Here is an 18,075-nt window from a genome sequence, read left to right on the forward strand (position 1 = left end):
AATGATAATTAAATTTGTTTATTTGGGAATTTTGAAACTATCAACTTCAGATGAATCTTCAGATGAAACTTCAGGTGCCCCTCTCTCTATAGGTGGATGGTTGCTTACCCCCGCAGCTGTTTACCCTTTGAAAAGATCAAATATAATGTAGGAGTTTATTTGTCTGGTCTATTTTGTTCAAACTTGAAAGCTTGAATATTAAAAAGGACATACTAAAGCACAGTTTCTTATGGTATTGATTAAATATACAATAATTCACAGTATTTACTACCTGCAGCCTGTGCTAAGTGCAAACATACAATAAAAACTAACTAATTTAGAGACATTTCATGTGTAGTATGCAGATAATTGACACAAAATGTAAGGATGTCCAAAAGAATGACTTCCACTGAGTGTGAGACTGAGAGAATGAAAGAAAACAAGAAAGAGGGAGAGAAACAGAGGCAAAGAAAATCCATTATCCAGGTCCACCTCCTGGTCAGGAGGTGAGGTACACGCCACAGGCCACATTCCCGGACCGGCAAATCACCCTGTACCCGCTGCGGTGGGACGCCCCTGTTACCATAACAACCTAAATGTCAGGGGACTGCAGAGAGGAGGGGAACCAAGGTTGGGAAGACACACAACAGCTCAGGTACTGTATGTCTTCTCTCCCTCCTGAAGAAGTGAGTGAGCACACGTACACACTGTACAATACTGTACAATACCATACGACAACAGCTGGACACCAAGTCTTTCTGTCACAGTGAGGTTGCCAGGTTTGATGCCACTGTGCCTGTATCTGGCAACCTACACACAAGCACAGGATGGAAACTGTTCTTCCTTGTTTTGAATTGTGCCAATTCACTGTAATTATCGTTATTGCATTAAGTTATATTATAAGATGAATCTAATGCTTTTGATTGTAAAACACCTCTGAAAATGTATTGACAAAAATGTAATATTTTATGCTTAGTTAAGGTTTTATTTGTCGCAGTGCTATTCGTTGGATTAATTAAGTATTGTGGCACGTACAGGTAACGTTATCCAAAGTAACATGATAGCAAAAGCAGTACAATGCGCCTGTCAACGGCTAATTACCGTCAGCTGGTTAACTTGGTTAGCATTAGCTTAAAAAACAAAATTTCCTGCACATTTCAGTAAATACAGTGTTTACAATAGTTTACATTTATGCCGCTATGTTGACTGCAGTAAACAGTAACTTTAGTTCTGTTTGAAAACACGTGAGACGGCAGCAGAAGCAATGTTGGTGTAAATCAATAAGCACGTCATCTTCTGGGGGTTGGCCTGGTTCCCCCACCGCCCCCCTCCCTCGAGACTGAATTAGTAAGACACCATCGGGACAACATGGTTATTTATAGACTGAGACTTGGAGACTGGGAAGTATTCCCATCCACAAACACTGTGTCTGTTTATGCTGCACGGCCACGTGCATCCAGAGACGTTGTAAGTCTCACAGACAGAAAATAATAATCACTTTTTGTTAGTAATTTTAATTCAGGAAGAATCTAGATGTGTCTGAGATCACATTCACTACATTCAAGTCAATGAACAACACCTGAAGACGTGTTTTGACTATTGATTTGAATTGTTTGATTCCTGGGAGCTGTATCTCTGTCTTTTCCAGGCATTCAGAATCAGATCAGAATCAGAAATACTTTTTTGATCCCCAGGGGGAAATTACACAACGAACGATCTCAGCACTGGAGACAAACAAAAACTATGAGCCTTGTTCGCAGGTGGGAAGCTGATTAGAGTTCCTGTTCTTGTCTCTGCGATACCGATATAATTGTTCGTAAGAGAAACACCATTGTTAAATGTCTTCATAAGACTTGCTGCTGTTAAAAGACCCACAGTTGTGACTCTTGAAATGCTCACCCTGTATAGAGCAATCATAGCACTATTAAAATGTATTCCTCCTGAATCTGTGTTACCACATTGGTGGTGCATCACAATCAGCTGTTATGTCCTCAAGATGCTACTGATGACGTGTCTGTTAACAGGAGACCAGTGCCAGCTGCTAAAACTCACACAGGAAAGACATGACTTCACAGGGCAGGAGGCGGAGACCGAAAACAGTGGGAGAGATGCATTAAGATCAGCTGAGGTCATGTTTTCCATTATTCCAAAAATAGAATAAGGCACTAAAATGAAAACATGAAAGATTGACACATGAAATGCTACTGCCAAAAAAAGGAAAGGGCTTTTACTCTTGAAGATTATTGTAAAGCTTTTTAGTTCCTGTAATAATGTAGGTTATATAAAACCTTTTTGTCTGACAGTCCATTAAAACATGCAAACTTCCAGCTTGTACGAAAGAATAGAAAAGGACTGTGATGGAGGAGGAGTGAAGGATGGAGGAAAGGAGGAAGATGTACTCATATAATCCACAACATACAGTCAAAAAGATCTTCTCAAATGTTATGTGACTAAGCCGGAGAGCAGAAAAGGTGATAGACGACAGGGATGGAGAGGTGAAGATGAAAAGGGTTAATAGGGGAAGGAGGGGGGAGGAGGGTGGAGGAGAGGAACAGAGGGATAAGGAGGAGGAGGAGGAGGAGGAGGAGGAGGCACAGTAGGCTGGGAGGGTGAAGTGAATCGGTCAGCTCGTTCCCAGAGCAGCTTCCCAGCAAATCACAGCATGACTTCAGACCGTACTTACCACTGTATAACACACACACACACACACACACACACACACACACAGGGATGTACAACAAACTATATTCTTACAGTGTACAGTTGGGTGTGTACATGTGGAGACATGCATACAGACACTACATGGGAGACGCAGGTCAGTTTAGGTTTCCCAGCATGCAGCAGTGGTGACACAGTCTGAGATGTTACTGACCTGCAAACATCCGGCCTGCACACGCAGAAGCTCACGGACTGTTTTCTTCTAAATGGACTCTGCAAATGTTGTTGATAATGTGTATAAGTTTAGAGAAAGAAGCTTTCCCATAATGCTAACATGGCCGCTTGGTCAAGGACCTCACAGTACAGTTGTAGACGTTTCTCTTATTGAGCTGTGATATGTGGTGTCACCCACAATTTCAGCAAAACAAACTAACAAATTTTTACTTAGGGTAGCAAATCCACTAATTGTGACAATTCAATCTTCACATCTAGGTTGTGACCTCTGATAGATGTAACTTCTGCTCTGTCCTGCAGTATCTTCCAATCTCTGTCCACTGTAACAGGCTATTACCAAGAGAAAGTTAACTGAGATTAAAACTCTATGTGATCATTTGGCACAAAGGTGGCACCCTGGACAACAAGTCAAAATTCACAACACCAACATGTTGCACTTTTGACATCAAAGGTCACGGTGCATCGAGAAATCCACGGCGAATGCGAATAATGTTGATTTTATGATTGGAGTTCATAGTCTACAGCTACACAAGCAGCTCCGTGAGGATGTACTGAGACACAGTGGTGCTTGGAGCTACATGCTAACACAGTTACAGTTAGTGTTGACAAGCTCTAGCACTAAACACAGTGCAGCTAACACTGATGGGAATGTCATTAGTTTTGCAGGCATTTAATCATTAACCAAAACATTGGACAAATATAAATTACGGCCTGGTGATGGCGCTAGATGAAACATTAAGAAATCATCAAAGTTATTACAAATCATCCTGCAGGGGACATGAATGTCTGTACCAAATTTCATAGCAATCCTTTAATTAGTTGTTGTTTCACTAAAAACCAAAAGGTCAATCTCATGGTGGCGCTAGAGGAACCTCAGGAGCTCGTTAAAGTCATTAGGAAACATCCTCTGGGAATCACGAATGTCTGTACAAAATTTCATGGCAATTCAGCAAATAAATGTTCAAATATTTCTCTCTGGACCAAAGTGGTGGACCGGCCAACAGACCAGCATAGCTAATCCCTAGAGCGACGCTAGTGTGGCTAATAAAAATGCATCAGTTCCTATGCGACACTACAGTTTAAGTTAAAGTGCCATATTTTACCAGTTCAACAGTTCCGGCTGATTAATCTACAGTATATTCAACATATGGTGCCATATTCAAAAATAGACTTATGTTCAAACAGCTGGCACATTAACTAAGATTATGCAAGTCAGTTTGTTGCTTAATGATAACATTATGTAACTCTGTTGCATCTGTCCTTAATATACATTGTTATATACTCCCCACTGGATTAATTTTAATATCCTTGTGGATCAGAACCACGCAACCTTATCTGAAGCTCTGTCATCAAACATGGTCTGGTAGTTTATGGCTCATTGTCAGCTAATGTGAGCCTACAGAGACTGGTGGCTGGAAGTCAGGTGGCCACAGTAAACAGCGTGGACAGGAACGTCGCTGGACTGAGGCCTAATTGGGTGTGATCCATACAGTGGCTCCAGTGGCTAAAGAGAGAGCTAAAAGGAGTTAGCAGCGACCACAGCTCTGATGCTGCTCCCGTAAACCCAACCGTTTCCAGCTCTGCACAACAGGTGGCGGGATCTGGAGCAAGCTAACAGCGGCTAACACAGGAATGCCGGGCAGCTTGCCTGTTAGCTCTCATGTCACATGCCAAGTTCCTTTCCAGGCAGAGTGGAAAACGTCAACAACAAGACAGAGCTGGGAAAGACACTGTCTAATTCTGAATGCGTAGTGGGAATTTAGATGGTCAGAAGTCAGACATAATTTATGTAAACAGTTTGCAGCTGTAACTCTAAATTAAACTTAATATGTGGATATGAAGACTACAGGTGTACGGTTTAAGGACCTGTAGCTTTTTTTTCTTCCTATTTTGACAATGATTATGAATCTCAACAGCTGCCAGAACAACCAGTAATCAGTGAGCACTGTGAGATTTTTTGCTACATGACATTTCCAAAACACAAACACACTCACCTGATGTTTTGAACATAAGGCACTGTCCTAAAACTAAATCAAATGTTCAGCCCAGACCTGTTCAGTGGTGCGATGTTCAGGTACAAAATGTCCCAATCTGTGCCTCTGGAGGCCCAACATCAAGGAGCCAGTAAAAGTCGGGCACAGCATGCGGCGCATTTCTCACCTGCACTGCACCAACAAAAGGCCTAGGACCTATTATACAACCTGCTGCAGTCACTGTGGGTCTTCCTCATTAACTCCCTCCCTTCACACACACACACACACACACAGACAGAGGGTCTTGCAAGGAGAAAGGGTGTCTGCTGAACCCATTACACAGTAGAGTCCACAAATCCCCTTGTATATACAGAAAAATACATCCTGCAGTCTATCCTGTCACGTGTGGCCAAAGCTGAAATGAAGAAATGAAGGAGTGAGTGAGGAGAAAAGAAAACAGTTGCCAGATTTATGATTCTTATTTTTAGGCATTTGCCGGTAAGGATTATGGCTGGCATGTAAGACTTCACATCAGCAGACCAAAGTTAGGCAAGCGTCAGATGGGGTAGCCAAAAAGGTTGTCATGGTTACAGTGACTGCCATACTGATGGAAAATTGAGTGTGGTGAGTTTACAGTGTCCTGTCAGTGTCTAGTAGTGTTTAGTTTGAACAGCACAACTCGGTGGCCTTAAGCTACAGAGTAACTTAACACTAAATCCACTTTATATATATATATATTATACTATCAAGACCAAGACGCTTCATCAGTTCAACTGGCTGGTAGGGGAGTGATACTCTGTGTGTGGCAAGCTGATTATATCAACATGATCTTTAATCCATTTGACTTTATTTGCCGTGCCAGGCTTTTGTAAAGCATTTTGCTCCAGTGCTGGCTGTTAAAACTCCCTTGAACACCATGTTTACTGGAGTTACAGGACAGTTTGTTCTAGCCAGCTCTTCTCTTCTGAGGGACAGTACTACTTATCTGTTACATTGGACCAATCCATACGACACAAACAACTATTAATAAACTGCATAGAGAGTGAGAGAGTATGATTGGACTTGCATCGGACAGCAAGCTGATGTTACATGGCCAGTGACCTGATGTCTAAATGTAATAAAGATACAGCATATCACCAGGAATCACCCAGAGAAGTGGGCTCAGTGTCTTGACACTTGATTGAATGTGTGAGCCTCCATTTCCACAACAAAAAGTGAAACGTGAAGATCAACGCAAACAATGAAAACTGTCGAAAAAAAAGAAGAAAATCCACGTTGAGCCTGTATGTTTCAGTCATGTCTACTGGGACTGAAAGCCACAGCTGGACACTTTCTCACACTGCGCAATAAGCTTTACTGAATTTCAACCAGTGCTTCAAATGACGCATGGCTGTGTTGACATCATGCATGGGTCTTTTAAGAGTGTGTGTTTATGGTGAGGTTTAAATTTTTGAGTGTAAAAACTTCAAAAAACAACCTCACACACACAATGATTTTTTTTAAATGACACAATAACTACGAGGGTGAGGCCATTTTTATACATAATCCCCCAGTTTAGTGGTCAAAAACTAGTAAAGTCCTCATGTTGCAGTTCCTTTACAGGAAATGGATGTGAAAACCTTGAAGCTGAGTCAGCACTTACTGTTTCAATTGAAATCCAATGTGTTGGATTTTGGCCAAAATGATAAAAACTGATAACTGTCCTCATGCTTCCTGACAGCACTGTAGCACATGATTTGAATAAAACCATAATACGAAATGCTCAACGACTGTTTTTCATTAAACAATCTAATCACATCTTTTGTGTATAATTACAACAATGGTTGCATAATGTCTGCAGTCTCAGAGATCTGAGAGAGAGCAATTCACTGTGTCCTGTATTTTGCAAACATTATGCACAGATTGCAGCATATTTTCATGACAAACTTCCTATCACAATGTGGTATTTTGTTTGAACTTGCCTGTCCCATATAAAATCTGGAGCCCTGTTAAGTGAAGCCTAATTGACAAAAATCTTCTTTTTGGAACATAAGACAATAGAAGAGAATTCAGAGTAATTGTTTATTTCAGAACAGCAATCAAGGACACGTCTTGCATCTCTTTAGAGTTACAAAATAAACACAATATCCCATCATGTGGGCAGTTAAAGTAGTGTGTATCCCCCCTTCAGACACATGCTTTCCTCAATTGCAATTTTAAAGTCAATATCATGTTGAAATACAACACAAAGTCTATTTTTCCCATAAAAAGTTGCTCTGGTGATCTTCCAAAATACCAATAGTGTGCGTATTGTTGTCCTATCTGTTACACTAATGTGCACTTTCTGTTTCTTCAGTTTATCATGTTTATTGTCAAGCTCCCTTTATGGCAGTGGGATTCTTCTGAACCTTTACCGCTGTGTGCCATAGCAACGGGTCGCTATAGCAACTTTTTGATGTCTCTGTATTATGCATGGCCTTCTTGATTTAGTTTGCACTATGCAATGTGAGACTGGAAAAAAACAGTAATCCAGTAACGTGACAGCACGTCTTTAACGATTCTGCTTCATGAGATGTCAGAGGTGAAAAACATGAACTACCTGTTTGAGGGACTGGTCAGACAAATCCTTGTTCAACAGGACAATTAACTAATTCCAGTCCTGATGGAGCTGTAATTGGCCTAAGTGGCCACTTTACTCATTCCTTCCCTTTTTAGAGCAATTACATTCTCTCTAAAAAACTCCCCAACATTAACAAGAAATCATTTACATTTTAGAGCATTTCACCAAAAGCCACTGCGCCGTGAGCACTCGGAGCGCTGTCCTTCATAAAGACACCTTTCTTGACATTTGGGTCAAAATGACAGTTTGGCATACTAACCAAAGATTTGATCAATTGTTGTCTGTAATGAACAGAAACAACAGTCTGTGCTGAATAAATAAATCGCAGAGCTGACATGTTATCGAGCCTTCATTATCACCCAGTCTTCTGCTTAGCTTCTCTGAAAACACTGCTATCTGATAATCACCACTGGTCACGACTGCAGTGTTATTATGGTTTGTGTATGAGACAGGTGAATTCAGGCAGAGCTGTTGGAGGACGCTGTTATTCATACTGTGGCCTGTAACTCAGTGACGTGTTGTTTCAAACTGCTGAAATTGCTTGCAAGCTCACTGAGAAGGACGCCAGCGTTCACACACTACCTAGCCTTGTTTGGCAGAATCTCTCCATCGTTCATTGGCGTAAGTCTTGTTCACACTCTCACAGTTTCCTCAGCCTTCAGTACCTGACTCTGAGGGGAGTTTACGGTTGCTTGGCTGTGAATTGTAGCTTGGTCCCTGCCCTGTGGCCCTCCGGCTCTGGGTAGATAGTCCTGAAGGTCAGGTTGATGCGTGGGCCTCGGTCATGGTACTCTTTAGCCACTTGATGCTGGTGGAGACAGACAGACACATAAAAGATGTATTTTACATTTACATGTCACATGTTATGTGTTGGTCTTTTATCCAGAAAGAATCTTAAGAGTCTTGCTCGGAGACTCTAAAGTCGCACATTAAGGAGAATGATCTCAAACGTGCACACACTACAAGATTTGAAAATAATGGTGCATCACACACTACAGGATATTATTAAGATTATTGTGCCAGAGGGAGCAATGCACCGCGTCCTCATGTAATCTCATGTGATCTCAAGGGGAAGCAGACAAACGAAACGGAGACTGCAACAACTTGCTCTAGTGATGCTTTGCAGTGAGAAAAAACTAAAGCAGAAGGCTAAACGAGAAAATGGCTGGGGAGACGCAGTCAACACGGGTTGTCTATTCTTCAGCGACAACTGGAGGTGCGATTTTAGTTTCAATATCTGTCAACAGCAGCATGCTAGCTAACGTTAGCCTCAAGGGTTACAACAACACCGTCAGCTGCTCCAGGACTTATCTAGACTGGTCTCTCTCATTGGCTACTGTGGTCCTGCACTGAAAGTCCTGGATCTGTAAACCAACTTCCATTCAAGAAAAATAATCTATACGGTAAAAAGTAAAGTCTGTTGTTACCACAGACTCATACACGCATTCAACTGAGATTAGAAAACAAACAAATATGAGAGCACAAGGAAAGAAGATCAGTAGTTTCCAAAACACAAGGGTATTTTTGTTTTGCAGCTGACCTCTGCACTCAACACACAGGTCAACCAGAAACTGTGAAAACATACAACAAACACCATTTTCTTATCATTTGATATTAAAGTCACTAAAGTCATTTATTGCCCTTTGCAAAAAAAATGCTAAAATGACACAAACACACAGTCCTCCCTCACCTACATCTCTAAAGGCGGTGAAAGGTTCACTTACACACAACAGTTTTAAAAGAAAGAGTCCGGAACAGGCAGAAATAACCCCGTATCCTTTTTCAAAGCAGTGAAGTCCTTCAGCAGGATTGACAGGTTTAGTTAAATATTTAGCACTCACTTCCAAACCTCTCTAACTGAGCCAGGAGGTTTTATTAGGGAGACTTCGACTGCAGTGACAGAGACAGAATTAATGGATGGTGTGATCTTCTGTCTCTGGAAGATCTTTAAAGGAGAGATGAAACCTTTGTTGAGATTCTCAGGGAGGTGTCGCCATAAAACACCTGTGACCTTCTCCCTTTTTTCTCGTGTTAAGCTCAAACCTCTTTCACTGTCTCTGTAGTTCTCCTCCCCCCTTCCTCTTTGTTTTTGTCCCACTCCTTTTAATTTCCACTCACTGTGACAAGCTACATTGTTTTAACACAAGACATTGCTAAAGCAGCGTATGAAATATAAAAAGCCAAAACTATGACTAACTTTCTAACTTTTCCAGCTGCCAACTGAAAAACCATGGCAACAACACTAACAGCAAGAAACCTTTTCACCACCAAAACTGTGGGGTGGCTCTGGCAAAGAGATCGGGTGGTCAAATCTTTTCAACATAAACTTTTATGGATTTTGTGACAACATACACCAGTGGTGATACAATTTTAAAATATGTTCATGTTCTGTCTATATGTTTACAATACAACAGCTCGCCCATAAATTCTGCCTTTACGACATTTACAATGTTCAGTTTTTGTTATATTTATATCAATGACATTATTGTTTCATCATTTATGTTTCATCTTGTTTTTATGACTGATTTTTGTTTTTATTTGAAGTAAAAACAGTGTTCCTCTCCTGCACAACAGTTTTGTTTTGCATCCTTGCCTCTTTTTTTCTGTACAAAGTTTAAAAAAAGGTCAAACTAAACAGGATGACCTATTTTAGACAGAAGTGAAGCTTTTGTCTGAAAACATTTAGTAATCATGAAATTCAAACTATTGTAATATAACATATTCTCACTGTCTCTATTACAGACACAGACTTTTCATCTTCTTTCATGCACTCATATAAACCTGGCCGCTGTCTCTGACTGTAAAACAAATGACTCTCATTAAATCTGAAGCTCCGCTGTTCTCTCCGAGCCACTTCATCTATCCTCACTGCCTGTCGGTCAGGGGAGGAACCTGAGTGCCTGGAACATGTGTTGAGTCAGAAGCACTTATACACCCACCCACACACACACTCATCACTCACAGACAGCAGCAGAGCAGGTGAGGTAAGTCTTCACCTGACCTCACCTGGCTGAGGCTGTCAAGGTATTTAGTGCACAACTATTTACTGTAAATATTGAAGGTTAAAATGAGGTAACTGATTGTGTCAGGGTGACAGGGAGAGCTGGAGTGACTTAGTGTTTCCTTCATTTTGGTCATAATCATAATTTTAGTTGTAGTAAAGTAATGATATATCTAACATTTCAGTGATTTCACTCAGCTTTTAAATTGATTTCCTGAGCATGTGGGGTCAGGTAACCAAAAAACAAACAAAACAAGTATCTAACACCACTTATAAAGCAGTCTTTAATTTCGGCCTGATTCTGAGCCGTCTGTATCCAGTGGCCGATGTTTTTATGAATGGCCATTTAGCCTGCGTGGGCCCTTGCATCTGATTGGTGGAGCCTACCTGCCAATCGTCTTGTGTGGCTCCTGTCATTAGCAGAAGTGTCCCGTGAGTCAGAGGAACCCGAATCCGCTCCACATAAGTGTAGTCACCATTCTCCTCCTAATGCAGAAACACAAAGAGAGTAAAGCACAATGTATGATTGTCTAATAAAACACACACACACACACACACACACACACACACACACACACACACACACACACACACACACACACACACACACACACACACACACACACACACACACACACACACACACAACTGGAACAATGCACTGTCACATGACTAAACACACATTAATCAAGACTAAATGTCAATGCAACTCGTCTACATCGTGACTGACGAGGCCTGCCTCCTAAGAAGTGTTTACTTTAACAGACAACTATTAAACACAGGCCTCCAAATACTCTGCTGAGTCTAACTTAAGCCTGACTTAAGCCTTCCCTCTGTGTCCAGTTTTTCACTACCTCACCTTGGCTGCTGTTCTGCACCACAGATATAGAACAGTAGATGTGACGTGTCATAAGAACTTGCCATTCCACGATGGAACCATATGGCAGCCATCTTACCTGTGCCCAGTTTTAAACGAGCTGTAATTGGAACCTATGGTGAAAGAGGTTTATGTTGTTTTTATATTCCTTGTGTTCTTCGACCAACACACCAATACTGTTTTTTATTCAAAGTAATGAGTGTAAGACAACTGTGCCTGTCTAGAATGTATAAAACTCTTGTAATTCAACACACACTGTAGGCACAAAAACTGTAAGTCACTTCCTGTTTTGCTGTTTTTTCTGGTCAACCAGCATGGGTTTGTTTTGGTGGTAAGAGGAGAGGGTGAAGATCCTGAGTGTTGTGACTGTAAATGTTATTTTTGTTGATAAAACACATTTTGTTTTGAAAGGCTTACTTTGTGCCGTAATGCCTTCAGCAGAACTCCTTGTCAACACAATTGTCTTTCATTCTCAAGATATCGTTAGTGTCCATAATAAAAATGTATGACGTTAACGTTACTAAATCTTACCTTTGAGCTTTTAGCAAAGCTAACATAAAGCAGTGTTAGTTGGTTATAACTTATCTGTTCAGCTAACAGATGAATGCTGTTGAGAGCTAACTTGTTAGCAATTGGCAATAACTTTAGACCTCAGCTGGTCCGCTACTTGGTAGCTTAAGATAAAGTTACCTGGTTCACTAACTTTTTGTAGTTTTAGTTGACCCATATGTATAGAATAAATCTCTCATCTACTCTATACTGACGTGTGGACAGTGATGCCAGCCTTCCTGCTCTGTTTGTCCTTTTAGAAAAGGAGCCAGACAGCTGACAACCATATTTGCTGCCCACAGGTGGCGATTATAAACAATACCCAGGTAAGATGGCGGACGGTTATCCCATCAGTTATGACGTAATGTCACATCTACTATATCTATATCTATGTTTTGCACTCCACTACCCTCAGTCACTTCTTTTTTATTAAGATTTACACAGCTGTTCTGCTTTATTAAGTAAAAGTAGAGGCAGGAGATGTGAGCCAAGTCTTACAGGTTTTAGACGGCCAAATCAAATACTTTATGAGACCACATTGATGAAAACCAAGAGCTGGATTTCAGGCCAAACCTCTAAATTCTTCAAAATTTTCATAGCAAGCAAAGGTGCTGGAACTATGAAGTATGTGAACAACACACTTGTTATGCTGTAGCAAGGTACAGCAAGGTAAACCAGGTTTCCTGCTCTACCATCATCTCACCGGTGGAGGCTGCTTTCGGAGGCTGAACACTCTGGTGTCGCCCAGACTGAGGGAGGCGATGGCGGGCTTGTCACCCAAGGAGGCCTCATCGTCACTGTGCCAGCCGATGCTGTCATGGCCGTCCCGATACAGGTTACACAGCAGCGAGTTGAAGCTGCCTCCGCTCACCTGTTCCACTGCCTCGCGAAGGGTTAACAGCAAAGGATGCCACTATGAAGAAAACAAAAGAAAAGAAAGAGAGTTCAGCAGATAATTAACAAAGACAGAAAGAACAAACAAAAAAATCCACCATGATGAGAAATAAAGAAACAAAAAAGAAAAACATAGAAACTAATGTAAAATAAATGTGTGGATAATGTTGTGTGAGTAGTGAGAAGTGCTTGTTTTTCTTTAGTCTTGGTGGCTTAGAGGTTTACTGAGTTTATCTAACCTGTGTGTTAGCAGCCATGGTGGAGCGAGCGTATGTATAGGGCAACTCTCCATACCAGCAGGTCAGCCTGGGCTCCTCGTATGCCTCCCCTGGAACAACACACACAAACAAAAACAACGTTACCTCAAAAGAACCAATTGAGAACACGGTCAGGACATTTTGCAGCCTGAATCTGTAACCAGGTCTATTGTATTTGCATATAGTTCTCAAAATTGAAGCCATATTTCCCATAAATCCTTTATTTACAGTCACACAGAGTATATTGGTGAAAATGTAATACCCGAGGTTTTGTACTAAAAAAATACTTACTACAGTAAATTACTGTATTTCAGAAGTAAAAATGTCAGATGTAAAAGTCTGACCAAACATTCAAAGACAATTTTTCATACTGCTACTACTACTACTATACGTTTTCATGCTACGGTTGGTACTCAAAAAGTATTGAGGTTTGATATCCAGCCTTTGCAGTGATATCTGAAAATGAATGCGGCAGTGATTTATTGATCGAATTAAAAAAGGCCACGCTGGTGATTCTGCATGTTGCATCCATTAACAGCTGATGTAGTTCGCTTGGCTGTAACGTGAGTAACTTTTGAGCATCAAACACATCCATCCCTACAGTCTATATTGCATCAGTAATTGGGTCATGACAATTTTAACTTCAAAAGAGAATGGATCCATTCTGTTTTCATAGGTGCCTCTTTTTCTAAATGACAACTATAAGTAGGGCAGACTGCTGACACAGTTTTATTCTTAATGTATTCTTTCTGATTATCTGCTGAGGTAAGGTAAGGTACGGTAAACACATAAATCCAATTTCTCCCTGTCTGTTATCCTCTGTTGGTCTGGGTGTATCTCTGTTTCTCTGGGAACAACAAGATCTCTTCTAAGAACCAATTCTCTGTCATTAGTGTATTCTGGCCAGCCCTCTGGTACGAGAACACGGTGAAACCAAAACAAAATGCTCAAGCAGACATTGCTTTTTATGGAACTGAATTATTCAGGGACTCCGGAGTATACTAATAAATATGTGTGGTCATTTATCAAATTTCAAAAGCCTTACTATACCCATAAAAAGATGCTATCAGAAGGACAAGAATAACAAAACCTTAACCCATTCACAGGATCCAACTTAGAGGCCAGTGGTCGGAAAAACTGAGTCAAGAGGGTTTTAAAACAAGACAGGAGAAATGACAGAGGACGTAGGAGAAAAGACTGGTGAAGGGTTAACATCCTTTTTCCGCTACTTCCTCTTTAACCCAAACATCACATGGACTATGTTGACAAAGTCTGAGGAGTGATGGATTGAGATTACACAACCTGCCGCTTTGCTCTGTGTTTAGAAATCATCTTGGTCACTTGTGTTTATCATGCGGTTTGTCTGCTACAGAGCTATCGCAGAGTAACACACAAGATGGACGAGAGCCAGCTGAGAGAAAGGCCGATTCTGAGAGCAAGTCTGGCTGCAGCTCAACAGCAGGCTCGCTGTATATCGTCTGTCTGGGTACAATGTGTGAGTTATTCTTTCCTTTAAAAAAAAGGAAAATGTCAACTGTTTAAAGCCTTTGCACAACTTAAGCATGAGCAAGGAGAGAGTGGCTTCAGTTCTGGCTTTTGGCAAATTCTGCAATCTTCTTAAAATATACTGTACTAACATGAATGAAAAAAAACAGGCAACAACATCTACCTCTCACTATGCAAATCCAGATGCACACTGAAAATGTCTAAACATACTCTGTTGTTAAAATAACACATTTAGAGGATTTTGCAGCCTTGGCAGAAAGGTGCACTCTATAAGTACTTTATAATTCCTATATGTACCATAAAAATGTCTCAAACATGAGAACCAGCTGCAGTGGTGGGGATACCCTGTCCACCCTCCACTTTACATTACAGGCTCATTTCAGCCCTTCCATACTGCTTATTCTTAAGCCCCTGGTACCCACCCTGTCTGTAGTTGGTCTTCTGGGACCAGGGAAGCTCTGCTAACAGCTTACTGAACATCCAGTCAGCCTCTTCTGGGGGAAGAAACGCAGGCAGCAGCTGCAGTCTGGACAGATGGAAAGACAAAACACACACACACACACACACACACACAGAAAAGTAAGGTGGATATATACAGTATGTAGCTCACATATATATAGTGCTTCTACAGGATAGTCCAAAATGGGGCACCCTGGCGGCCTTTGGGTTTAGGCCACCAATCAAAAAGTCTGCACGTGGACCTTTTCCTGTCACCACTATATGATCGACTTTCTGATAAAAGGCATAAAATTCCCCCAAAATAATTTTAAAAAGGAAAGGAAAGGAAAAATACATATGCAGTGGCTTGTGTGCAGGAAACTAACCTTTCATTCATCAGCCAAATACTGGTAATAGTGGTTTCAAAAGTTCAACATTCCCTTTCAGTATAACAGCATAATAGCTGGTTGTTTAGCCACCACAGTGTTTGATTAAATGGAAATCAAAAGTGTTTACAGTTGTTCTGAATCGCTACACTGAGTGAAAAGCTGGTCAGTTTCAGAGCAGGGCGAGGCATCGTGATGATAACGACAGTCTCTCCTGGAAGACATTCATCGTGTTGCACTCGGTTGTTCTTGAGGGAGAAGAAGTTCAAACCCTGAACGTTGGATTGTTGGTTTCGGAAAGTTCCATAAATGGTCAGACATGATTTCCGAAGGTATTCCATCATCCGTCAAGCAGTTCTGAAGAAGCATACGGCCAGTATCCTTTAGTGTCCCTTGGTGCTTAAATGCAGCACGTGATCTCAGGTTAGCAGTGGGATGAACCTCAAAATCTTATCCAGCTAAGATGTGGATGCAAAGCAGTTTAAAAAGCTAATTTTCATTACTGTTAAGACTAAAGATTAGCTGTTAAAACTAGATTAGCAAAAGAGCAATGTGCCCATTCTAGAGAAATGTTTGTCCCTTGCTCAGGGGCACTTTGGCACAGAAGGTGGCCACCAAAGATGTAAATCAGAACTGAAATATCAATCACTTTTTTCGTTTTCCTGTTTCTCTTTTCACACTTCTAAGTTTCTCTCATACATGATCAATCCAGGGTCCCAGTCACAGAATTAATCACAGAATATTAACTGTAAGGTTTTTATGGCTCTGAGTCTTAAGTTTCCTTGCTCTTGGTTGTCTGTAATTTTGGTGGCTCTGGGTATTTTTGTCTTGATGAAAGAATTAGCTCAATTCCTAAAAAGCAAATGGAAATATTCCGGTTGTCCAGCATGCACGTTACTACATATTCAGAGTCTATTAAAGACATGGCTCACTTCCATGCGTCCTTCCAAGTGAGGTAGGAGGCATTCACTAAAAGCTATTCACACTATTGCTTGTGAGATGACTGCCATCTAGTGGACTTAAAACTCAATCACAGAATACTTGTCTTTACTAAACACACTGGTTTGGTACAATCACTGTTTATTCTTCTCTTTTCCATTTGGTTTAACCATTTTTATCTGGATTATAGATTCCCTCTGAATTACACTGTACTCACCTGGACACTCCTGATGGTCCATGGCTGATCTCATGATCACCTGCCTGTCTGTGCAGAGCAAAATGATGTGTGTTAGCCAACCTGTGCATAGCATACAACCAAATAACAAGCCAAAAACAGAGAGAAGAGACAGACACAAAATAGTAACCTTGAACCTTGAAAAAGTCCAGTGACTATAGAAATGTGTAACTTACTCTATCACCTTCTCTGGTGGAACATCTCGAACTGACTGCAGTGAAGAAAATACAGAGAAAGAGTAAGAACTTCCTCATAAAACATTCTAACAGGCTGTAAAAGATCAATTGAATTACCCCCAAATTCAATGGGGACTTATTTTCTCATGTTTACAGTCTACCTTGGTGGGCTGGTGAAACTCAAATGTCTTTGGTGTTTTCTGTGGCCCAAATCCCCAAGAAGCAGCAGCTGGGTGGACACTTCTGGTTTGTTGGTTGTTTGGGACAGCACCTGGTAAAAAAAGATTTCTACATATCAGACAGACTAACAGGACTAAGAAAATGTGTTTCAGCCAGACACAAACAAAATGTTTATATCAGCATCCGGGGCTACAAATAATTAAATATATGAATAACGATCTCAGTCAGTGAGGAGCAGGCAGAGGGAGTCATATACTACCAATACCACAGTACACATTGACCCTCAAAGTACCTGCTGGTCCTGAGTGTTTTGGCAGTTGTTTGGCCCAGGAGCCCTGGACTCTGGCACGCTGACGCTTATCTGACATCACATCTGCAGGGTGAGAAAGGAAGAAGCAAGCTCAACATACCAACAGAAATATAGACAGCTGATCACTTGTGTCTCGCCTTAGAAAATGTGCCTTTGGTATTTGTTGGTAATGCTTTAGTTGTGTAGTCCTTTGTGATGGTTAGTTTATGATGTACCAGCAAAATACTATGTGTATTGTCGTCATTTCTACACTCGCCGTCGTTGACTTTTCTCATAAAAGGTCTCATTATGTACGGTAAAACAGTAATGGGGTCTTAATTAACTATTTAAACTTTAAGGTACTGATAATAGTCACAGATCATTTAAGAAATCATTATCAGTCAATAGGTATTTCAGCTAGTTAGCTAACGTTAGTGTGACTAAAATAAACCTAGCTTAAGATAGCTAGCTAGGTTAGCTACACCTTCGCTAAGTTAGCTAAATCTACTTAAAGTTGCTTCAACACACTTTGTAAAGGTCAGAATTTAAAACAAATACTGGGTTGACTACTGTTGAATTGAACGACTTACCAGAATTGCTGCTAAAACGCAACACTACATCTAGCAGGAAAGGGACAACTCTACATAAGCTAGCATGTCTGTGATTTGACAGCCATGGCGAGTGTGTTACAGAAAAATAAATCCTACCAGGAACTGAGATGTGAAAATATGTTCCGACCCGTTCTTTGTCTCTCTCTGTCTCTGAATATTTGGCTAATGTAACTAAATACATTTACTTAAGTAATGGACTTAAGTACAGTTTTGAGTTACTTGTACTCTCCACTACATTACACATACAAGGAAATATTATTTTTCACTCCACTACATTAACCTAGTTTCTTTGCA

The 18,075-nt window shown here is 40.8% G+C and overlaps 1 protein-coding gene across 1 annotated transcript; it reads right to left on the reverse strand.

Moving 5' to 3' along the window:
• Positions 1 to 6,891: 6,891 nt before the first annotated feature.
• alkbh3 (alkB homolog 3, alpha-ketoglutarate dependent dioxygenase) lies at positions 6,892 to 17,850 on the reverse strand. Its single transcript, XM_070907578.1, has 10 exons — positions 17,761 to 17,850; positions 17,174 to 17,254; positions 16,863 to 16,972; positions 16,702 to 16,736; positions 16,508 to 16,555; positions 14,950 to 15,053; positions 13,004 to 13,092; positions 12,574 to 12,783; positions 10,832 to 10,930; positions 6,892 to 8,251 (listed from the first exon to the last, which is right to left on the reverse strand). The coding sequence occupies exons 2-10, from the start codon at positions 17,247 to 17,249 to the stop codon at positions 8,126 to 8,128; spliced, it is 897 nt and encodes a 298-aa protein (XP_070763679.1). The 5' UTR covers positions 17,250 to 17,254; positions 17,761 to 17,850; the 3' UTR covers positions 6,892 to 8,125.
• Between the last annotated feature and the right edge of the window lie 225 nt (positions 17,851 to 18,075).

The sequence above is a fragment of the Enoplosus armatus genome, chromosome 6 (assembly GCF_043641665.1).
Source record: "Enoplosus armatus isolate fEnoArm2 chromosome 6, fEnoArm2.hap1, whole genome shotgun sequence".
NCBI classification, from domain to species: domain Eukaryota; kingdom Metazoa; phylum Chordata; class Actinopteri; order Centrarchiformes; family Enoplosidae; genus Enoplosus; species Enoplosus armatus.

Excerpts from the sequence above, each read along its gene's own strand:
- alkbh3 (XM_070907578.1), bottom strand. The coding sequence starts at position 17,249 with ATGTCAGATAAGCGTCAGCGTGCCAGAGTCCAGGGCTCCTGGGCCAAA. Across the intron at positions 15,054-16,507 it reads GGACCATCAGGAGTGTCCAG|ACTGCAGCTGCTGCCTGCGT; the intron begins GTGAGTACAGTG and ends CCATCTGTCCAG. Across the intron at positions 12,784-13,003 it reads CCATGGCTGCTAACACACAG|TGGCATCCTTTGCTGTTAAC; the intron begins GTTAGATAAACT and ends TTTTCTTCATAG.